This window comes from Gobio gobio, assembly GCF_949357685.1.
Source record: "Gobio gobio genome assembly, chromosome: 6".
In the NCBI taxonomy this organism is placed as follows: Eukaryota; Metazoa; Chordata; class Actinopteri; order Cypriniformes; family Gobionidae; genus Gobio; species Gobio gobio.
Genome location: NC_137102.1, coordinates 8,265,131 through 8,290,258, shown reverse-complemented (window position 1 = coordinate 8,290,258; position 25,128 = coordinate 8,265,131). Strand labels below are relative to the sequence as shown.

The 25,128-nt window shown below is 38.3% G+C and overlaps 2 protein-coding genes across 4 annotated transcripts in view; one reads left to right on the top strand and one right to left on the bottom strand.

The window, feature by feature from the left end:
• The window catches only part of LOC307128076 (retinol dehydrogenase 12), an 83,751-nt gene that overhangs the window by 30,480 nt on the left and 28,143 nt on the right, over positions 1–25,128 (top strand). The window lies entirely within an intron of this gene.
• ctnnd2b (catenin (cadherin-associated protein), delta 2b) overlaps positions 1–25,128 on the bottom strand; it is a gene marked incomplete at its 5' end in the record, with an annotated part of 123,739 nt that overhangs the window by 93,163 nt on the left and 5,448 nt on the right. Inside the window, one exon of one of the 2 annotated variants that reach the window (XM_079819666.1) lies at positions 11,210–11,343. In XM_079819666.1, the coding sequence (XP_079675792.1) occupies positions 11,210–11,338 (129 nt within the window). Of the gene's footprint in view, positions 1–11,209; positions 11,344–25,128 lie in introns of those variants that run through there. The other variant, XM_079819667.1, reaches the window with a different exon arrangement.

The following is a 25,128-nucleotide window of genomic DNA, read 5'->3' as shown; positions in this document are numbered from 1 at the left end:
GTCCATGTACAGTATATAGCAAATAACTTTAATAAAACATCAGATTTATATTTAAATCAGTTTTGTTTTTAATTGCAAGCAAAAATAATCAGTGGTGAAAATTGTTAGTTACTCGATTCTGATTTCTGAAGTGTATTCTTTTTACAGAGAAAACATTGAAATTAAAGCTTTTCTTAATGTACAACGCTTTGCAACCTAACCGCAAGAAAACCTCTACAGAATGGTTGTCATAAATGTTACCAAATTATTGGTTGCCTTCTCAAATATTACATGGCTGTATTTTTAGTGCTAGCAGTCAAAAATAAAACTTGGAGAAATATTGAAATACTGAAATACTGTCGGTGATCTGTTTTTTTTGAGAATCTGAGAATCATCCATAAAAGAGTAAGCTACATTTTTAATTTGCAGGGTATAAGGTGCAATAATATTCATAGCATAATACTCACTACTCTTGAGTACTTTTAAACTACTTCTTAGGACAGGTACTTTTACTCTACTAGCACTACATTTTTTGACAAGTAACGGTCCTTTTACTTGAGTATGCTTTTTCAGTTCTCTTCCATTGGTGCTTCCATGGTTTCTACAAAATAAAACCAGAAATCGAGGGTAACGTGGGTATGATGTCATTCACAGGCGACGCACGGACACGGTCCTGGTTAAAATTGCTTATTTCTCTGGATTTAAATATTCTTGGAAACTTTTGGGTTAATGTAAGTACACAAGTCAACAAAATATATAATATTGTTCTAGTGAATTTAGTATCAAGAATCGTATTATTGTGCTTTTAACTACTCTACAGTTTCTCCAGACATCCAAAGGCAGTATTCTGAACTTTGATAGTCACTGGACCATTCCAGCTCTATACATCACTCCCTCTCCACTCTAAATTAGATATGCACTGCTTAACATTTAATGACAAACTTGTCGATGCTAAATCAGAGATGAAATCCCAGAGCTCCTCTTTAAAGTAATCACTGTGAAAATCCAGTCCGAAACACTGCACTATGTGCCCGAGCCCGGGGCTACGACAGTCAATGCAACGGTCCCACTTCTTTTGTGACAAGGCTGAAATGAGTTCACTCAGCCACAAGGTCAAAGACTCTCTCCCTAGAGCGCTTAACGCTAAGAGGGCTCCAGAACGCATCTCACCTGCTATTTTGGGCACAAACCCAGATGAAGGCTACAAAAATACGAGTGTTAAAGAGAGCTCTATGGACCATGTGACTAAAGAGGCGCTGACCGCAGCATTCAAACACCTTTCAACAATCATCACGTCTAGGATCTCAATGAATTACTTTATGGCAGACGCATCTCGGTGCACTTGCATCAAACAGGAAAGCCGCTAAGCGATAGCTCTTCCACCGAAAAAGCATGCTCATTTCAACTCTGCAATTACGACTCTAACAAGCATAATCTATGACCTTTCTTATTTCACGTCAACAAGTTCACGATGGAGCCACAAACAGAGAACAACAACTGATTAGACTCTAAAAATCTACCCATCAACAACAACAAAACTGCTCCAGCTTTCCATCTACCCACAATAAAACACCTGTTGCCTTCACGAATAAGATAACAGCGCTCTTACCGGCACATGTACCATACTCCAGAGGCCGTCTGCGCTGAGAACGAGCAGTGCTGGCGCATCACTATCCCACTAGACTGTGTTCATCTCTGCTTATCAAGAGAGTAAAGTCATTAGAGAAACTACTAGAGTGGTAGTGACTGCCTTCCAGCGGGAAAGCAAAAAGTGGAGTGCAGTCAGGCACAAAGGTCGTCATGGCAACAGTGAATTTAGAGCCCCTTTGGCATTATTTATGCAACATTGCATCACAAAGGGTCCCTCCCACCAGCCAGCCAGCCAAATACCACTGCCCTCCAGTCACTCTTCCGCCTCCTCCTAAACTCTTCCCCTCTTTCTGACGCCATCTGTGCTCCACTCTGAAGAGGAGAAGGGGGGAGACGCGGGGTCTTATTGAAAGGATAGAACACCAGAGAGAAAGAGGTGTTTTTTGCGGGTGCAGGCTGTAAAAAAAAAAGCACAGTTCCACTGAGCAATGCTAAGCTTTGTGCTTCCTCTAGGGATCCTAACAGGCTGTTCTGCCTCAGTAGCCTGCAATGGACAGGCTCCCCGAGCGGCGAGTAGCCTCCACTTTCCACTTGTCACAAAAGTTGGTTAAATATAGCGCTCTGTACAGACAGAAAAGCACTCAGTGAGCAGAGCAGGATGGCAGACATGTCACCTGGACCCAAAATGGTTATTCTTTAGCATTCAAAGTATTGCTGTTGTTTTTCTGCTCCTACTTATTTCATAAGGGAATGCAAAATGAACGAGAAACAGGAATGTATTCCCATTATCTAACATATTAACTCCAGAAAATGAAATTAAACCTATTTGTTTAGACATAAACATCCAAGGGACAGAGAAATTGATTTGACTGCTTCAAGAGCTGAATGTGTTCTTCTGGCCTAAATGCCTAATTGCGCCCTGTGGACAAAGATTGACATTTAAGTTTCTTCATTGGTCCATTTGATTGCAAAATGTCACTTGGGGTTCGCCTCACGAGTTCCTTTAAGGAGTTAACCCAATTTCTATAATTTCACAGAGTTTAATGAGTCCAGAACCACTCCGCAGCCTGACCACACCGACTGAGCACCAGACAGTGTTGCTAAACAGACAGGAATGACTCAAATGAACTGGTTTGCTCTGGAAAATGTAAAGAGGAAGTACATATATTCCTGGTTGCAAATTCCAGCAAAAATGAAGGTATTCAAAAGAACTTCAAATAAACTTAGGGTGCTTCACACACTCCTGAGCGCTTGTTTCGGAACCTGGTGCGTTTTTTTCTCCCTTGGCATAAGTGAACATGGCACATGTGAACTTGCACTCGGATCCACACTAAAACAATGTGGTCTCGGCCAGATTGCAAACGAACTCTGGGACGGTTTGCTTGAGGTGTGAAAACAGACCAATGATAATTATAATACCAAATGTTATTATAATTCATAATGTGCTATATAAAAAGCATTAGTGTCTGATTATGTGAGAGAGCACATAAGTTACCACTTTATCTTAAAGGGTTAGTTCACCCAAAAATGAAAATTCTGTCATTAATTACTTACCCTCATGTGGTTCAACACCCGTCAGACCTCCGTTCATCTTCAGAACACAAATGAAGATATTTTGGTTGAAATCTCAACAGTTACAAATAAAGCCACAATAAGCTCATGGGGTGAAGTTGACAATCATCTTAATGGATGACACAGAGGAAACTCTGACCAATAAGAGGACAGTTGTTCTCGCATGTGACTTGCTTGAACACATTTTTGGTCATTTGAAAGTTTGCCTCATGAAAGTGAACCTAACCAAGAAGAAAATGCAGTTTCGGAACAAAACAAACTACCTATAGGTGTGAAAACGCCCTTAAACAATCCTTTTGTTAATAATTTCCTCGTTTCTCAAAACAAACTCAACACATTTATGGATATTACAAGTAATTAAAAGCTTTTTTTGATTGAATATGTGGCATTAATTATGTGACTGAGGAAATTCTAAATGACTTCACTTCTGGCTAAAGTAAATCACTCCTATCGGATGGAGATATAATGAGCTGATTAACATACTTTCCCTAAAATAAAAGACCAAAAATGCAGAGTTAGAATTAAATGGGAAGAAATATTCGACCTCAGCTTTACTACCCCTAACAAACACTGACACTTTCCCCAAAGAAACCTTGCCATGCTCATAATAAATCTTTATATGCCTGTGGCTCTTTTTTATTAGTTACTGTGTCAATTAAACAACAGTAAGATGAATTTCTTTAATTAACACCAAATTAAATGAATAAAAAGAGAGAACAACCACAAGCTGAGCTTAACAGCAGCTCTTCTGAAAATTAATTAACGTAGAATGTCTGTACTTTATAAATAAATATGACTAGTGTAATCACTATATCAACGTAGTCTGAGAAAGTGACACTCAAATAAAAATATTAAAAGAAAGTGTTCATTAGAAGAAATCACACTCAGCGACCTTATAGTGCCGATACAGCGCCTACTCCAATTCTTCCGATACAGACTTACATATAAGTCCAAGTTGTTAAACATGCTCTCGCTTGCTGACTGACCAGTGCATGTGATTCTGTTTAGCACAAGTGATACAGGAGAATTCTAATGAAAGAGAGTCGTACACAGGAGAGACTGTGTTCTGCTTGCACGTGCAACCTTGAAAACTGCGCACAAAGCACACATACAAGAGACCTGGACATTTTGCCAGGCATTTTGGTACATTGTTTTTATGCACAGCAGAGGGGGAGACAGGTCTTCAGTGCTACAGAGCATCCTTTGTCTTTATAATCTACACTGGTTTTAGATCAACAGTTCAGTTTATTCTGTGAATTTTGCCTCATGACCTTTGTCTAAACCCCTTTTACCAAATGCCTCCAAAATGGGAGATTGCCATCTAGTGGAGGACAAAAAAAAAATGGTGATTTATCATAATATGAGCGAGTAGACAAGCAGTGGCAGAATGATAAACATTTATTTCCAGTGTCATGCTGCACTTGATAATAGTATCAAGAACCAGAGATGCTTAAACATGACTATAATAAATTTTAGAACATGTAAAATGTTTCTCATTTGGCCAAACATTTTTTAAAAAAATAATGATGATTTATTTTGTACTACAAATTTGTGTCCAATAATATAAAAAATATAAAATGAATGCCCTGTCTGCTAATTCAACCTACCACTGATTAGCAATAGCAAGCAAGATCTCTGTCTAAATATATGCAAAATAAATGCATTTGATCACAATAAGCAAAAGGAACAATTTTTTAATGGCCATTGCTCTCTGCTCAGCCCGTTTCTGCCACTAAATAAAAAAAATGAAAAGAGTAATTGGGACTTTTTTTCCTCACAATTGCGTGATATAAAGTCATAATTCTGAGATATAAACTCACAATTGCGTGATATAAACTCACAATTGCGAGTTTTAAAGTCCGAATTGTGACTTTATGTCACCAATTGCAAGTTTATATCTCAGATTTGTGACTTTATAACTCGCAATTGTGAAAAAAAGTCATAATTATGACTTTATATCATGCAATTGTGAGTTTATATCTCAGAATTATGACTTTATATCACGCAATTGTGAGTTTATATCTCAGAATTATGACTTTATATCACGCAATTGTGAGTTTATATCTCAGAATTATGACTTTATATCACGCAATTGTGAGTTTATATCTCAGAATTATGACTTTATATCATGCAATTGTGAGAAAAAAAGTCAGAATTGTGACATTATAATACGCAATTGTGAGAAAAAAAAGTCAGAATTCTGAGATAAAAAGTCGCAATTACTCTTTATATATTTTTTATTTAGTGCCAGAAACGGGCTTCCATACTCTGCAGACTGTCCAATCCAAAAACTATGGAAGCCTAACAGGTTTTTTTTTTTTTCTTGCTAAAATACTATCCCTTGGTAGAGAGTAGCAAATCATGGTTCAAAAGTTTCGGATCAGTACGATTTCTTTCTTTAAAATAAATTAACACTTTTATAAAGAAAGGACACATTCAATTGATCAAAAGTGACAGTAAATACATTTATAATGATATGAAAGATTTCCATTTAAAAAAATGCTGTTCTGTTTATATTCATCAGTCACAGTTTCCATAAAAATATAAGGCAGCAGCAAATCAGCATAATTAGAATGATTTAATGGATCATGTGACACTGAAGACTGGAGTAATGACTGCTAAAAAAAAATCAGCTTTGCCATCACATAAATAAATTACATTTTAAAGGGGTCATGAACTGGCTTTTAAAAAAATGTTATACTGTTGTCTGAGGTCAACTTATGAGGTTTGCGTGGTTTTTACATTCAAAAACATCATAATGAATAAGTAATAGGCTATTTTCTACCCTGGTTTTGAGGCTCTCTCCTGGAAAACTCGGTTTTTAGAAGACTTGGAAGCAAACGCCCACTGCTATGATTGGATAACAGATTTGCATAAAAAATTTGTTTTGGCTCCCCTTCAGTACACTCAAAAAAAAAAAAGGTTCTATATAGCCCTATTCGCACGGGATTAGTATTATCTGGGGACCTCTGGTGATTTGTAATAATTGCAGAGAATGTCTGTGATCTTAATCACGTGCGAATCGGCCATGTTTGTATTATGTAAAGTAAAAATTCCCCCGTAAATTACCTACCATATTTCGCCAAACACCAAGGTACTGTGATAATATAAGTCCTTTGCGAATCACCATCTCTGTGATTTGGCCAGGATTAGGCGAATCGTATATAATATTTGCAAGGTTTATGTTTCCTGTGCGCATTTTTATCTTAATCTTTCACGAAGAATGGAGCTAGGCTGCATAAAATGCGCACCATTATGAATTCCCGTGCGGCCGCTCGGATTATACTTTCACTTTAGAATGAGCACCAATTTGGGAGTAAATTGCTTAAATGGTGTGTTTAATGTTGTTCTTAAAACAAAAAAACAGAACAGTACAATGACAAACTCGCTTAAATGGGTGTTTTTACATTTAGCTTTGAAACTGAATCTTCCGCCGTATATTGTTATTATTGCTCAGTTTAGTTTTTAATTGTAGCGTCTGTTCTCTAACTGAACTAAATTATTTGTATTACTATAAAACAATCAAAATGATATCGATACGACTGTTTATAATTTCATACAGCTATAACGAAAAAAACATTTACAAGTCTTGACATCATATCCGGGAGATAAATTCGAGTAACATCACAGGCTTGCTTATCCCGTGCGAATGCGCCACGCAAAATTCAGATGTGGGGGAGTCATTTCTAAATCACACAAGGTCCCCAGATAATACTAATCCCGTGCGAATAGGGCTTATGGCACCAAAAATGGTTATTCCTCGTAATCATAGAGGAACCACTTTTGGTGCTATATAGCACCATATCTTAACATGTTCTGTATATGGTAGCGGTGCTATATAGCACCTTAGTCAAAGAACCGGTGAAGAACCGCTGAAGAACCTCTGAAGAACCATTGAAGCACCAAATTGGTGCTATATAGCACTTAAAAAGGTTCCCCTATGATTACAAGCCAAGAACCATTTTTGGTGCCATATAGAACCTTTTTTTTTTAGAGTGTACATGTGGGGAATTGTTTTGAAAACGTCCAATGTGGAGTCCAAACCGGAATTCGCCCACAGGGCTCGCAAAATGTCTTCAAACAAACACAATTACTTATCTCTCATCCACCCGCAATTAATATGAATGTTATTTTTTATTACTTGGCCCGCCCGATCGGTGGATATATCTGCGAACCGCGCATCACTAACACACACACACAAGCCAAGCACGTGCATCAGCAAAACTTCACTGCAGACAAATCAGCATGTTCTGTAACAATGTAATACTATCACATATAAAAAACATGTTTTACTCACATAAGTGTGTTGCACCGTTCTTGTCGGATCCACTATAGAAGGCACAGCATTGTGTTTTAATCTCAATCTGACCTGTGTCTTGTTTACAAACGATTCCACGGTGAAATGAAGTGAACAAACGTGCAATGTTTAACGCACGTGAGCTGGATCTTCATTCAAATTAAAGTTCAACCACACATTTAACCACACGTTTCACCACACGATGACGTCAAGGGTTGGCATATTCTGAGATCTCTCGTTTTCTGGGTCTGGTTTCAATAAAAGCTTTTCTTTGACTAACAAGGAAGTTTTCAGCTCCGAAACATACAGGATTTTCTTATACCACGATGAACTTTTATATATCAAAGGCTGAATGAAAAGTTGATTTCTCAATTCATGACGCCTTTAAAGGAACACTCCACTTTTTTGAAAATAGGCTCATTTTACAAGTCCCCTAGAGTTAAATAGTTGAGTTTTACCGTTTTTGAATCCATTCAGCCGATCTTTGTATCTGGCGGTAGCACTTTTAGCATAGCTTAGCATACATCATTGATTCTAATCAGTCCATTAGCATCTCATTCAAAAAATGACCAAAGACACTTTCAATATTTTTCCTATTTAAAACTTGACTCTTCTACAGTTACATCGTGTGCTAAGACCAACTGAAAATGAAAAGTTGTGATTTTCTACGCCTATATGGCTAGGAACTACTTTCTCATTCCTGCGTAATAGTCGCGGATCTTCGCGGCCGTACCATGGCTGCTGCAGCACAATGATATTACAGCACCTGAAAGTAGCCCAGCTAGGTAACTTTCAATGTGACCGGCACAAAGTTTGTGTGTTGCAGAGAAAGTTTCAGGCTTGCAGCCGACAAATTGTGTTGTGGATTTACCTGTGTGATTAGCCATGGTTCTGTGTGTTGTAAAGGGCTGTGATAGTAAGTCGAAGGTGTAACTACCACCATGTATCACAGAATACCAACGAATCATTGCGCTGCTGCAGCCATGGTAAGGCCGCGAAGATCCGCGACTATTACACAGGAATGAGAAAGTAGTTCCTAGCTATATAGGCGTAGAAAATCGCAACTTTTCATTTTCAGTTGGTCTTAGCACACGATGTAACTGTAGAAGAGTCAAGTTTTAAATAGGAAAAATATTGAAAGTGTCTTTGGTCATTTTTTGAATGAGATGTAATGGACTGTTTAGAATCAATGATGTATGCTAAGCTATGCTAAAAGTGCTACCGCCAGATACAAAGATCGGCTTGGATTCAAAAACGGTAAAACTCAACTATTTAACTCTAGGGGACTTGTAAAAGGAGCCCATTTTCAAAAAAAGTGGAGTGTTCCTTTAAAATATATTAAAGAGCACCTATCATGGAATTTTGAAATTTACCTTTCATGTAGTGTGTAACATAGATCTAAGTGAACAAAAACATCCTGCATAGTTTGAAATATGACAGTGCACCGTATATAAAGTTCTTTTCTTTCAAAAGTAAGAGTCGACTCTGAGTCATTTTTAAGAATCGTTAGAAGACCAAAGCTTTTTCTCTGACTAGATGACGTCAACTTGTCAAGTTATTTGAATACGATACGCCCACTTATTGCGCTCCAAAACGCCAGTGAAAACTAGAAAACATCATGGCGACGAGACGCTGTTCTGAAGTGCGACTCAAAAGCAAACTTTTTTTCAAATGTCTCTATTTGCATGTTTCGCGATCTCAGGAAGCTTTTATTATGGACTTCTATTATGGCACATGGTATCTTCTTCGTCTGTCTGTACCATATATGGACTACATGTGCACAGAGCGCCCTCCGGCTGCCAGTATGAATTGAAAACAACACATAAGAGACTCAATCGCTCAAGATTAGGCTACATCTGCGCATTTTGAGGAAGTATTGAATAAAAAATACTCCTCTGTTTAGAAATTTGACACAGACATATGAGAATCTATCAATATTTCTCCTCATCTGCACACTTTTGAACTAAAAGCCCTGAGGGATGTTGATTTGTCGCGAGTCTTTGTGAGGAGAATAGAGGAGTTTTTTTATGAATGAGATCAGCTGAGGCTCATATTACAATCAAATGGTACCGACGCGGTTTTCATATTCATAACTCCTGACACATATTAACAAATTACTGTCACTATAAGACTTTGAGAATAAAACAGAGGTAAAAAATGGAAGCTTGACTCTTAGATCTTTTAAATGATGTATAGATTGACACGGTAATTACTTATATCTGACAGTCATTTGAGCTAATTTAAACAAATAAAGCTTGAGGACGAATGCGCCCTCAATCCAGTTAAGAGGTTCCGAAAACCATTTATGGTGATGGGCGTTCCGTTTCCGAAAATATCTGCACAGACTATACCAATCACAACTGACTGGGTCATCGGACCAATAACCGCAGATTAGCGTCACGTAAAGGCAGAGTTTTGAAAAGTGAATCAGTAAAGGAATCATTTGAGAATCGCTGTCAAAACAGGTAAAAATAAATGCATATTATAAGAAAACTAAAGTCTTTTTTGTCATTGCATGCATGCAAAACTGTTGTTGGGGACTTCTAAAACAATATTTGGAACATTTTAAATGCCATAATATTTCTTTAAAATACAAAACAGACATTTTAAATTGTAATAATATTTCACAATATTAATGCATTTTTGATTAAATAAAAGTCTGTTTTCTTTCAAAAACAGTAAAAAAAACAAAGAAAATCACACCATTTTACGTTTTTAATTTTCTCTCAGAGAGAAACACTGCACACGACATGGACCCTGTCCACCAGTACCCTCCAGTGAAAAGCATCAAAAAAAGATGGCAGACAGTTTTTCTCGCTCTGATAGGAGAGCTATTAGACTGGCCCACAGAAGCCGATGGCTGTGTCCTACTTTAACACTCCCCGTGTAGATTTCCAACCCTGAGAGCATGTCGCTTTTTTCTGTCCCATAGTTAAAAGCGTGAGTGTGAGCTAAACGCTAGCAGGAACCGAAGGGCTTGTCACGATCCATTTTTATCTACACATAGTCTTGACTCAAAAATGGCCTCCAGCCAAGACAGACACATATATATGCAAAGTGAAAGTGAGAAACACTGTACATTATTGCATACTAAATTCTGACGTGCGATAATACTATAACGCATAAACGACAGATTTTTTTTTTTATGACAGGAGGGCATAAGCAATTACAATCACCTGTCATTATTCCTGACAGAATAATCAAGCCAGTTTATCATAAAGTTGTGCCAACGTCTGGGAAGCTGTCCATCTGCTGACAAGCAGGTGACCAATTTTATTATAGATAGGCTGCGGCGTAGTGACTAGCATAGCATGGAGACCTGATTGCAACATGCCGTGTCAAATATTTCACATTTCTTACACCACACAGCCCCGAAACCTACATCCACTCCTCCCACTCGTCCGCAAAACCATGTGATACTGAGGCGTAACGGCACATTTGCAGTGTGGTGACCATCAAAAACCATTTGTATCTGTGAATTTAGACACAAGGCGCTAAATGAAAGATGATGGAAATGACTCACACAAAACCCCATCAAACCTTGCGGCTCCTTAACCCAGATGGCATATGCAGTTCATCTGAGGACTGGTATGGTACTGTGTAATTACTGTTTACGGTACATAAAGATTCAGAGAGTTTCTAATTAAACTGTTGGAAAATGAATGTTTCCATATAGCTTCAGTCTATGAGTGTGGGGGGAAACATAACCTTCTATTAGAGACAATCTGTAAGAATGAAGACCTTTACCGTAGTGTGACAGAAAGTACCCACCTGTTCTTTAACAGAGGCCAAGATGGCAGAGGTGGTCTCCGCCTCGGATCCATCTCCGTTGGAGGCGTTCAGTACCGGGCTCAACATGCTGGAGTTTTCTGTGTCAGAGGGCTGGTCTGGTACTGGCATTACTTCTGTGAACAAAAACAATAGCATCGAGATTTATTCAAGATGAACTCTGCAAGGCTTTTGTCATGCTTCAGTGTACTACAGCAATCCTTCACGAAGACAGATTGTCAGTTAAAATTACATCAAAATGTGTGGTTCGGCACTTTTCGTCTGTCATAATACTAATCAAAGTGCTTTATCTACACTTTGATTGTTTGTCGTGATGTAATAATTGTTAGACATATTTAATTAAGAATCTCTGTCTCTCTCTCTCTTCTTTGACCTACTTTTGTCTCCTCATCTCTCGAGGTTTGTGATTTCAAACACAATTTCTGACATGCTTTGATTTGTATACATAAGCTTCAGAAAATACTCAAAAACAAATGAGGTTTTGTGGCATTTAGTCCATGTGTGTTCGCTTTGATGTCATATATGCATTAATGTACTCCATAATAGAACTGTTTTCTATTAATATACTTTAAAATGTATTCCTGCGATGATTTTTTAGCAGCCATTATTCACATGATCCTTCAGAAATCATTCTAATATGCTGTTTTGGTGTTAAAAAAAACCCATTTATTATTAATGTTGAAAACAGTTGTGCTGTTATTTTTGTCGAAACTATGATTCATTTTTTTTCAGGATTCTTTGATGAATAGAAACGTCAAAAGAACAGCATTTATTTAAAACAATTTTTGTGTATGTCTTTACTGTCACTTTTGATCATGTCCTAGCTAAATAAAGGTATTGATTTCTTTCAACAAAACAAAACAAAAAAATACCGTTACTGATCCCAAACTGAACGACCAGAAATATTTGACCCATCCTGCAAACAGATGCTCTATAATCCCTACCTAATACAACCTGCAACCAACTACTGTTGCAACAGTGATGTAACTAAAGAATAACAGCTATTTAAAAAAAAAAAAAAAAGAGGGACAAGCCCATCAAAATTCCTGTTTCAAAGAGAAATGCATCGCCAAGTGAATTAGTGAGTTTTTAAAACCTTGGATTTCAAGTAATGAAATCCCACGATAATGCTCTGGCTCTCTCAGATCACTCTCTTCATCCTCAGCTTCCTCCTTGCCAATTGCCTCCCCTCTCAAACTCAACCACCCAAATTTAAAGCTTCCCCAGAGAACAGTCCACACACAGCAGGAACAGAGAGAAAATGGCTGCTCACGTGCGAATGTGTACCTACAGTTTGAGCACCAGCACACAGAGCCTTTTTACACAACCACATCAGGCACAGCTGTGAACGCATCTGCTTTGTGAGGAAGAGAGAATATACCATCAGAAAAACCTGAAGAGTAAGATCTGTGCAAACAAATGCTAGTCGCTGGTGAGGTACAATGCGAAATGGGAAAAGTAGGCGTGGGCGATATACCGGTAGACATGATTAACCGGTAGAAATGTGTCAACCGGTGGAGATTTTGGTGATTCTATCTCTTTATTTCTATCGCGGTAACGCTCACATAATGTTGCTGTGCTGAGTGATCATGGAAGCTTATCATTTGCATGTGTTTTAAGCACTGCGGTTTAAAAACAAGTGATTTTAACCATTGAAGCACAATAAGTAATAAATAATAATTATTGTGCTGTCTGAGAGACGCTTGCACATGAAGCTGCTGCTCATACAGCACTTGAGTACTGAACTGAGTTCTTTTTGCCTTCTAATTGGGCTTGAACGATTAAATACACATATTATGTGTAGTGGTCGACCGATATGTCACCATGGTGATATATCGGCCAATATTTGGCATTTTTAAAATATCGCCATCGGCCGATACGTCTTTCTGATTGGCCGATGTGTTAGAAGCGGGACTTTTATTTTGACAGGTGGTGCTGAAAATGCCTGAGAACTCATTCTTGTCTGTCTTCATTATTTTACGGACTCTGTTAAAGGGGTACTTCAGCGCTGGAAAGATGAATGTGTATTTAAACTGGGTCATTTATGCAGTAGAAATGTGAAATTATTTTTTAATTTGGTGCCTTCTAGACTGAGAAAAGACAGAAAATGTATTTTTGTCTCATGTAGATGAAAGACAACAACTCCCAGAATGCACTTGCTTCGCTGCCCAACGAGGCCACTCCCAAAGCCACGGCCACTGGTTATCACTTGCCCACCATGACACCGCCCCCACCGTCGTTTTGATTTTCATAGTAATAAAATAATTTCGTTCAGTTTAGAGAATAGACACTACAATTAAAAACTGAATGCGTCTTTTCAATAAAGTGTGTGAGTGAGCCGAACGAAAGTCATGGCACAAACGCAGCAGGAGTCAGATTTCATTCATCACGAGAGAGAAGAGCTGAGCAGAGCTGAGGTAAGCTCGGCATTCATTCACACCGTGTGTTCAGTCTGGCACGTTTTCAGATCATGCCTATGGAAGCTTAACTTTCATAGGAATTCATTGAAAAGTTGAAACACTCACTTTGCTCCGCACTGATCCGTTATGAATGCCAGAGCGGCCGAGCGCATTTACATTCTGAGAGTGAGATCCTACCCCTGGGTGGGTTGATAACATGCGGAACAGCTCTTTCTACTGGCTGAAGTCTCTAGCCTCTGGCCCAAAAATCTTTTTTCCAGAAATAAAATGCATAATTCTCTCGTCTCAGGGGGATATGAGGGGGGAAAGTACAATAATTTGAATATACTACCGGGTTTCTACTGATACAAATCTTAATGCTAATCGCTGAAGTTACCCTTTAAACAGTAAAATCTAATATGTTATTATATAGACCTGTTAAACAAAGAAAGTAAACTGTTTTGCGAAAAAGTATAGCATTTGTTTTTATATTATTAGCAACGGAAAGGCAAAAAATAGGCTATAATACTTTCTCATTTAACGTCAACATTCAGCTAATACACATCTATATCGTTAAAGGTGAACTATGTAGGATTTTTGCAGTAAAACATCCAGAAACCACTAGGCCAGTGTTATATATTTTGTTCAGTTGAGTACTTAGAATATCCCAAATGTTTTCAACTATTTGTAAATCGTGAGAAAATTGCTATTTTAACCAAGGAGCCGGGACGTGTGAGCTATGCGTGTGAGGGAGTCGCCTGTCGATTGCGTCATATCTGCGTCACCCTCGGTCTCCGGTTTTATTCAGTGAAACACTTTACTCTCACTGCATTGTGAACAAGTGTCAAAGCAGCCGCCGAGCGAACGTCATAACTTCCTTTTCAACACACTCAGATATATCTAATACGATAAACAGAGCTGCGTTACCTCACACTCAGCACTGGAGAAGAGGAAGTGCCGCCGGCAACCGTGTCATAATAAAAGTCCTGCCAGCGACTATGCCATAATAACAGTCCCGCTCTTCAATCGCTCCTGCGGCCTTGCTCAGCTCCACAACACTCGCTCCTGCTCTGCTTCAGACTACAGTAATGTTAATAATCACATCCATGAACATGATTTCTGCCCGAGTCCTATCCTTACTGTTTCCCACCGGCTGTGAGGTGAAGACCACATGTCCCGAGATTCTGCGCTCAAACGTGGCGTCATCAAACTACGCTTTTGTTTTGAACAGGCGACCTCTAGTGGACGGAAAAGTTACATAGTGTAGCTTTAAAACAAATCTCTGAATATCCAATAAACATTTAATTTCACAATCCTTTCAGATTTAATGGAATCCAGCCTTGAGATCTTCCTGCATTAATGTGTTTCTGTGCGTGACAGTCGCTCCGTGCGAAGTGAATGCGGACTGGAGAGCTTGGAGACGCGACAAACTTCAAATCCTTGATTTTAAAATATGTTGAGCACTATGTCATATTAATGTAATTTACACAGTGCTGTATGTAAGATCAGTGCTACCTTATCTGTATTTGAAACAAATATGATTATCAGTGCACACAAACTTACCAGATTACCGAGTGCCCTGAGCACCTACAGTGTTTACTTCCTTTTTATTCATATATTTTTAAACAATTACTTTTTTTTGTGGAAAAATACCGTAATATGATTTGAATGTATTAAATAGGCCCAATAATTAAAATAAATATAAATTTATATATATATATATATATATATATATATATATGTATTATATATCTGCTTTATATCTGCCATCGGTCACCCTGCTCTCTAAGATATCGGCATCAGCCATTAAAAAACTAATATCGGTCGCCCACTACTTATGTGTCCTAGTCATTTATGTCTTAAGTGAACGTAAACAGTTGAGAAAGAAAACACACGTGTAACAGTAAATTTGATCTGCGCATTCAGCCTAATAAACCTGCTGCCACCTGTGTCATTAATCTCTCACTGCTCTTGAAACTATGTATATTTAATTCACACAGTGAAGACTATGCAGTGTTTTTGATTACTTTGATACATTTGATTACTTTGATTACTATACAATTTATAGTATTTCTTATTTCTAGTGCTTGAAGTTTTTCAGGCAGGTCTATTTCATTTGTCTTTGTTCTTGTTTGTATTCCTGTACACTTGTAATTAGTTTCTTTGCTTTTATTTTATTACAGACAGTTTAATTGTCTTCACACAGCTTGAGGGTTTTTCTTTTCTTTTCTTTTTTTGTGAATGTGATATCGTTACCATAAAAAAAAGAAGCTCATATCATGATATAAGATTTTGGTCATATCGCTCCCTTAGGGAGAAGTATTGACAAACGTTTAATTTATACATTAGATTTGGTGACATGACAGTTACTTGACAGATACTTTTAATTTCTTGGTCCAGTGAGATCATGCAGAACAGACCAAAACATCCACTAATGCCAGTCCCATCTGCAGGTTAAGATGGATTACACTTTTTTTGACAATAATCGTGGTCATCCATCTGCCTCTGATTAATAGTATCCTGATATCAGAAAAAAATCAGTGCTGCTGTGTTTTAACAAAATCTTCAAAAAAAAAGTTGTCGTTATATTTTACTTACCTTATATTTTTATGCCTTGCAATCACAAACATTTGGTCTGTGATGTTTTTTATACTGTTGTAAATTATTAAAGGAGCAGTGTGTACATTTTAGCGGCATCTAGTGGTGAGGTTGCGAATTGCAATCACTCACTGCTCACCCCTCCCTTTCGAAGCACACAGAGAAGCTATGGTGGCCGACACAGGACAAAAATGTTGTCGTTGGAGAGAGCAGAGAGTGACTAGCGCTCTGTAGAGAAGTTTGTCCGTTTAGGGCTACTGTAGAAACATGATGGCGCAAAATGACTTCACTGTAAGGAGACCCGTGGTGTATGTAGATAGAAATGGCTCATTCTAAGGTAATAAAAACACAAAGGTACATTATATAAGGTCTTTATACACCACTGATATACATAGTCGTGTATATTATATTGCATTTCTGTCACTAGATCCTCATAAATACTACACACTGCACCTTTAAGCATTACTTATAATGGGCTGAATATTACATATCAGTGTTGCCCTCTATGCCATCGTTTTCAAGCTATACTTGGTTTATGATTTCATAACTGTCAAAAAGTTACATTATAGCCAGATTTAATTACAAATGAAAAAAAATATTAATTGTTGTTTGCTTGTATTTGTAAAAAAAAAAAAAATGTGACACTAAAGACAGGAGTAATGTCTGCTTAAAATGTAGCTTTCCCATCACAAGAATAAAATATATTAATATATATATTTTTTTATATTTCACTATATAACTTTTTTTCACAGCATTTTTTGATCAAATAAATGCGCCTGAATGAGCAGAGACTTCTTTCAAAAACATAAAAAACCTTGCCAACCCCAAACTTTTGAACAATAGTGTATACAAATATATTGCCGTTCCAGCAAGCCTACATGTTTTGCTGAGAATTCTCTTTTTTAATAGTTTAATATTAAACATCTTAATTTAATAATCACTGAATAATATCTGAATGTTCAACATTCCAAGTAAACACCATTTCACCACTGGCTTGCCCTGTCAACATTAAAAGGAAAAAGAGCACATCTTCTTTTTATGCTGCCATTATACAAAATAATGATGCAATATTCATGTAATTTCATCTTGGGTACATGGCATATATCATTAAAATCAAGCACTGTTGACTTTCTTTGAAGTGGTGTTTTTACTTGGAATATTGAAAATTCAAATGTGAAGTTATTATATGCAGAGAATTTATCATAACTAAACACGTAAAGACTTGCGGAAACTGAATTGAGCACTAAGAACTGCCTGTGCCTTGGAAGCACAATACATCAGCTAGAGGAGTTATACCGTATGCATTAATCCAAATGAACATGTAATATATAATGAGTACTCCGATTTATGACTCACAAGCATTTTGCAAATGGCAAAAACTCTTAACATACTGAATAGACCGTACAGAAGCTAACTGGCTGTGTGTTTAATGGACAAGGAAGAATAAGAAAAGGCATTACTGAGAAACAGGTAAAAGAGTCTAATTGCATTAAGTCACATGATTGCTACAATCACTCCAAGGCCACAGTTACCTTAGAAACAGGCCTGCGCTGCTCAGTGAATATTTACTGTAATTTTACTAAAACACCTTTCACAATGGCTCCTGACTCTACCTGTCAGATAAGGCTCGAGACAGTATACAGGAGAGTCCCGTAACACAACCTCAATTTCATTGTCAAACACTAAACAAATTGAACAGTGGAAGAGCCAGAGCCATTGTTGCCAACAAGCGGTTATATCCCATTTCATTTCCTTAGTGGCGCTTTTTCATTTAAAGTGACAAAAGCTACATTTTTGGATTAGCAAACTTGAATGTACTTCCCCACTGACTTTTGTCTGAAACCACTGAGGTGAATTTAGAGATTTGAAGTCTTTTCACTGGCATGGCTGCAGATATCAAATAGCCAAAAAAGGGCAAATTGATATAAATTGATCAAATTTGTCAAATGTTCATAATTAATGTCAGCCAAGAATCGCTGAAAGCCCTGCAACAAAGGAAGATCTCTCTATTGGGGCTCAGCCACACATGTCTGAATGCCTAATTTGTCTATGACATCATGCTTGTGCCTGCTAACAGGCTCCCGTTTCCATAGAGATATCAATCCATTATGACAGTCTCTCACCAAGAAGGCAACCGTGAGGCTTACAGTGGATCATATCGGTGATGCGGCACACGGAAACTAATTCTTCTCAAGATGCTTTGCACTGATGATTCAAGGTGGTTTTGCATGGCAATATGCTGGATCTGCATGAGCATCAAATGATACAAAATATCTATCTTTCAGCACGAGGTTCATATACGATGGTGTAAGAGTCTCGTCTCTCGTGAATGCACCCAATGGAATTGCTGCATCGTCCCTGTGGGATTACATACAACTCATAGCAACAGTATCTACAAAAACAGAAACCAGCAGAAATGAATCAGAACGGCAGAAACCTCAGCCCAAACATCCGATCAGATTTGAAGTAATATCATTTGTTTTACGCGTCACACGATGCAATCTTGCAACCTGTTCATCTTGTTTTCTCCATTAAACATCTCATTCAAGACATCTGCCCTGCTTTTGCATTTTCATCCCCATTACATCCCATTAAGACTCTGGCCATATGCTTTTGACAACGGTTTACTCCCCTCGGACTCTTCCCCGGTTTGTTTTTCCACAGGATTCAGAAGACTTACTCCCAAGATCTGATCACCCAGTGAAACACCAGATGTTCCAGAAAAAAAAAAAAGGATCCACCTACACCCACACAGGACATGACGGCGTTCGGCTGATGTTACTATTGGCAGGCATCACGGTTGCGGTCCCAGGTACACAATTACTCAAATGATCCCGCAGGATACCAAAGTATCAAAATGCACAAACAAAAGGCGCATATTGTGTTTACGGTCACACCCACATTCACACGCTTTTACACACCCAGCAGTATTTTCTGTGTAAAACCAGGCTTGATTCGTTGCCGGAATTAATGGGACAAAAGTTCATTATTTGGAAGATAAATATTTATGTGAAATCATTACAAAGTATATTAGTTATATAACTTGTATGCCGGGGGATGCGAAAACAAATATTTTACAGCTTCATTTATCACACGGACATTAACCAGTCCTTTGTATTCTGACTGCGGACATATTTGTTTATTTATTGTCCCGACACAAGACTGACAATGTTGGGAATGAGACGGCAATAAAATTCGGAGCACACTGCAAGATTAAAATGTTCAATAAGGTCTTAAAGGAAACTAATCTCTTTTTCTGTGAGGCAGGCTCACTGGGAGATGACGTTATGCTCTCCTGCACAAAGCACCTAAATGGCACTGGAGATAATGTGTCTTTTATATTGCAATCGGTATATTAAATTAACCGTATCTTTGCTGTAAACATTTTCAGTGGACTAGAAGTGTATGATACATGTGTGATGCCAAAGTCATTTCAAATTAGATAAGAGTGACCACTAAACACTTGGTTATGCCCTCACTCTGGCACATTCTAGAGCTATTCATTAACCATCAGCAAAAGTCTTGGTGGAGAACTGTATAGTTTTTCAAGACATGTCTCCTTGCCCAAAATGTCAATGATACATTGAGAAGCCGCGCAAATGTGAGGCAATTAAAATGCTCCTCGGATCATGTTCTCAAAGGACAGCTGAGCGTGACATCGATGATAAAGAGTAATTATGTGAGGCTTGCTGTGATCAAACAGGCCCCACTGCTTATTAGGGCTTTTTTTCTTCTATAGTCTCTGGTGGTGATGTTTGAGCGCATTATATTTTCTTCAATGACCACTTTTCCCCCTCTTTATTTTCATTAAATAACAGCATATTAAAGGTAAAGCCTATGCGCGTTAAGAACTATAATTGAAACAATTATCCCTTTGGTGTCCGTTTACTGACGAGAAACCTGATTTTTCAGGCTCTAGTTGGGAAAGACCAGAAAAAAGCTCTCGGTAGTGCGGGGCGGTATACCGGTCGATACCGAATACCAGTGTTTATTTTTGTTATTATATGAATTTTGATTATAACGCAATACCGGTATAAGTCGCTTAAAGGGTTACTTCAGTGATTTAGCATTAAGCTTTGTATTTAAACTGGGTAATTTATGCTGTAGAAATGTGAAATTATTTTTGAATTTGGTGCCTTCTAGACTGAGAAAAGACAGAAAATGTATTTTTGTCTCATGTGGATGAAAGACAACAACTCCCAGAATGCACTTGCTTCGCTGCCCTACGAGGCCACTCCGTACGCTGTTGTTTTGATCTTCATAGTTATACAATCATTTCGTTCAGTTTGAGAATAAACACTACAATTAAAAACTGAACATGTCTTTTCAATAAAGTGTGAGTGAGCCGAACGAAAGTCACGGCGCAGACGCAGCAGTGTCAGATTTCCTCAGCAATGTCAGATTTCATTCGAGCTGAGCAGAGCTGAGGTAATGTTAAGCGTCAGTCTGGCACGTTTTCAGATTGCATGTGGAAGCTAAACTATCACAGGAATTCATTGAAAAGTTGAAACACTCACTTTACTCTGCATCGCTCCGTTATGATTGTCCGTGCGGCCGTCTGTGTCTTACATTCTGTGTGTGAGATCTCTCCCCTACACTCTAAAAAAAAAGGCTCGTAATCATAGGGGAACCTTTTTTAGTGCTATATAGCACCAATTTTGGTGCTTCAGTGGTTCTTCAGCGGTTCTTCAGAGGTGCTATATAGCACCTTAGTCAAAGAACCGGTGAAGAACCTCTGAAGAACCGCTGAAGAACCTCTGAAGAACCGCTGAAGAACCACTGAAGCACCAAAATTGGTGCTATATAGCACTAAAAAAGGTTCCCCTATGATTACGAGCCAATAACCATTTTTGGTGCAATATAGAACCTTTTTTTTTTTAGAGTGTATGGGCGGGTTGATAACACGTGGAACAGCGCCTTCTACTGGCTGTAGTCTTTAGCCTCAGGCCAAAAAATCCTCCGATGACGCAAAATGACTATATTTGCGTCATCTGAGGATTTTTTCCAGAAATAAAATGCATAATTCTCTCGTCTCAAGGGGATATGAGGGGGGAAAGTACCATAATTTCAATATACTACCTGGTTTCTACTGATACAAAGCTTAATGCTAAATCACTGAAGTTACCCTTTAAACAACGTTCGGAACGCTGCGCAGCGCGACACTTTTTAAGAGGGGTCCCGTTTCACTGTTGCACTGTAGTGAGGACAGAGAGATCGCATTACAGCCTATGGCTGAACCCGAAATCGCTCCCTATACCCTCAAATAGGGCACTATTTGAGTGGACAGCCATTTGTAGTGGTGTCCGAAACCATAGTGGATGTTATTGAGTGCACTCATTCAATCCCACATAGCACCGCAATAACGAGTGTACACGCAACGGCTGTCCGACTTCACGCACTCGTTTTCATACACTCCTTCAAGTGAACTATATCAGTGGACTAACATAGGGAATAGTGAATGAGGGTTTAGGGGGCGATTTCGGATTCAGCCTATCCGCTTGTTAAGTCGTGACGTGAGGAACGCCGTTTCTGGGTCCAAGCCTCAACTCGTTTCACTTGATACAGTGACTTAGCATTAGGCTTTGTATCAGTAGAAACCCCATAGTATATTTGAATTATGGTACTTTCCCCCCTCATATCCCCCTGAGATGAGAGAATTATGCATTTTATTTCTGGAAAAAATCCTCAGATGACGCAAATATCGTCATTTTGCATCATCGGAGGATTTTTTGGCCAGAGGCTAAAGACTACAGCCACTAGATGGAGCTGTTCCACATGTTATCAACCGCCCATAGGGGAGAGATCTCACTCACAAAATGTAAGACACAGACGGCGGCACGGACAATCATAACGGATCATCACGGATACTCAGCGCGGTGCAGAGTAGGGCAGCGAAGCAAGTGCATTCTGGGAGTTGTTGTCTTTCATCCACATGAGACAAAAATACATTTCCTGTCTTTTCTCAGTCTAGAAGGCACCAAATTCAAAAATAATTTCACATTTCTACTGCATAAATGACCCAGTTTAAATACAAAGCTTAATGCTAAATCACTGAAGTTACCCTTTAAGTTTTTTATGGACATATTTCATATCCTCCTCTAGTGCTCTAAACATGAACCAGCAGCATGTATGCGCACATATTTCATCACGTCTTCTTCAAATTAAATATATGTGCAAACAAGGACACCGATACTACAGCCGTACGCCTGATCACGACCACGATGACACGATGGATTATTCTGCTACACTGAAGACAATGAAGTTAATAGACAATTCAAAGAAGAATGGACAAAAAAGTAACTGTTTCTTTCTCGTTTTGGCAGCGTTATGAATCAGTGAATCGATTCAGCGGTAGTCACGTGATTTCAGCAGTTTGGCGGTTTGACATGTGATCCGAATCATGAATCGACTCACTGATTCATAACGCTTCGAAGCTTCATGATGCCGTGTTCTGAAATCGGTCATCACTATATAAGTCGTTATTTAGGGTTTTTTTGTGCACAAAAACTAATCTTGTCGCTTTATAATGTTATTGTAGAACCACTGTAGTGAGATGGACTTTGTAACGACGTCTTTAGTACCTTTTATGGGTCTTGAGAGTGTACAGTGCATTGTGCCAATGGAGGCCTTTCTGAGCCATCAGATTTCAACTAAAATATCTACATTTGTGTTCCGAAGATGAACGGAGGTCTTACGGGTGTCGAACGACATGAGGGTAAGTAATTAATGACAGAATTTTCATTTTTGGGTGAACTAACCCTTTAAGGTGCCCTCAACTCGTGGTTGTTGCCTCCCCACAGCATCATTTTGTGGGGCTTTGCAAACCTGTATTAATTCTAGTGTAGAATATTTCTACAATATTCACTCATCATGATAAAATATTACTGTCCGGCATAATTTATAAAAAAATACAGTGATATAAATGTTTGGTCATACCGCCCAGCACTAGCTCTCGGTTTAGTTATTTTCTAACTCACTGATAAAAAATGTTTGTTTACTGTAAAGTCGCTGTATGATTAACTTTTCAAATCTGTCTGCAACCTTCAACTTTCATGAAGGAAACCACTGATGATTTGTGGCATGTCAGGGAACCGACATATATTTACAATTCTGCTGTACGCCTGGAAAATGCATCATGGGATATCAGTATAAGGCTTGGATTTTTCAAGCGTGGCACGAGGACATTGCTGCCATGCCTGTGTAGCTCTGGGTGGAAGTGGTTGGCTCAGTAAGAGCCCTGACCTAGTATGGGATTAATGACTTTGCTGCTGGAGAGAGTTGACATTGCTGAACGCCGTGTTTACTAGTGTTATCTATGTACAAGGAGCAACAGAGGAAATTTAATACACCCACTGAGTACTCCAAGACAAAAGAAGTGTGCTATTCCTTAAGGATGTGGAAAATGAATCCAACGGAGGCTTGAACTTGCAAATGTTCATTGTGTCATGTCAGCCCATTTGCTGTGTTTGTTTATGTAAAGCTAATTTAAGACCACACTCAGCATTTCTTTCAGACACGCTGGGACCCTCTATAACTGGCCGCTGAATGATGGCTAAGAGGACCCCTACTGGTTAAACAATAGCAGGATCAAAACCCCAACTAATTTTTCAATTATATTACTTGGAGAGATGTGAAAATGAAAAGCGAAAAGCATCTAAACCAAATATTTTCATTCTAACCAGTGATAAAACTGACCTCATCACAGGTCTGTGAAAACTGCAACATCTTAATTATGCATTCTGAAAAAACATAACATCAAATTAAAATAATTTGGAGATAAGAAGTAATATTCATTCTTTTAAATAATAAGTAAAGTAATTATCGCCAAATGCACCCAGAACATCCTGAAGGGGTGATGGTTAAATGGTAACACAAGCTCAAGATATTTTATTCTACTACACAAAATACATCATTAACGATGGCAAACAATATCCATGTTTTCCCAACTAAATTATCATTTATGTACTATGGAAAGGTCTCTCTCTAAAACATCTGAACAGTGTCTTGATGTGTGGTAATCATAGTATAAGCATAAAAAATGTCTCCGGTCCATGAATTATTGAAAAATAACGCAGACCAGAGGTGAAACTCTGCTTATTATTTTTCAATAATTCAACGGCCAGTTGCCAAATATTCTGCACATAATGAAGTGTTGGCTGTACATTATCTATATGACATGTCTACCTAACAAATAAATGCATGATTGAATTGACGTTTCAATTAAATGATTTTATTATATAAGAAGAAGAGGACACAGCAAGAGACATGAAACTAGTCTAGCACATCTATGCCGGAAATCGGTTGCCAGTGACAACGGTCAGTTGTCCAGTTAAATGGTCACTATACAAAAGCATGAAGCATTCCAAAAAGAGTAATAACAATATAAAGAGTATAACACTGTTTGCACAAGCAAGGTCATCATGATCCATTATTGACTATTTGACTGTCACGTTATCTTATAACAGGGCCGTAACCACCATGGACATTGAGTCCCCCCGAATAATTAGAAATGGCCAAATTGACCCCAAAAAAAAAAAAAATTTAATATTCTTGATGCTGCTCTGCTGTACTCCATTACAAACTGCTCTGTTTGTTGCTAGGATGACAAAAGTAAAATGTTACATTTTTTAAGTTGGTCTGCTCGTCACTGTCAGAATGAGTGAGATGGCCAATCAAATCAAAGAAGGCGGGGTTTACTGTAAGTGCGATTTCCAACTCCACGCTTTAGTTAAAGGGTTAGTTCACCCAAAAATGAAATTTCTTCCATTAATAACTCACCCCAATGTTGTTCCACACCCGTAAGACCTCCATTCATTCTCGGAACACAGTTTAAGATATTTTAGATTTAGTCCGAGGGCTTTCAGTCCTTTGAATGTAAGTGTATGAACACTTTGCTGTCCACGT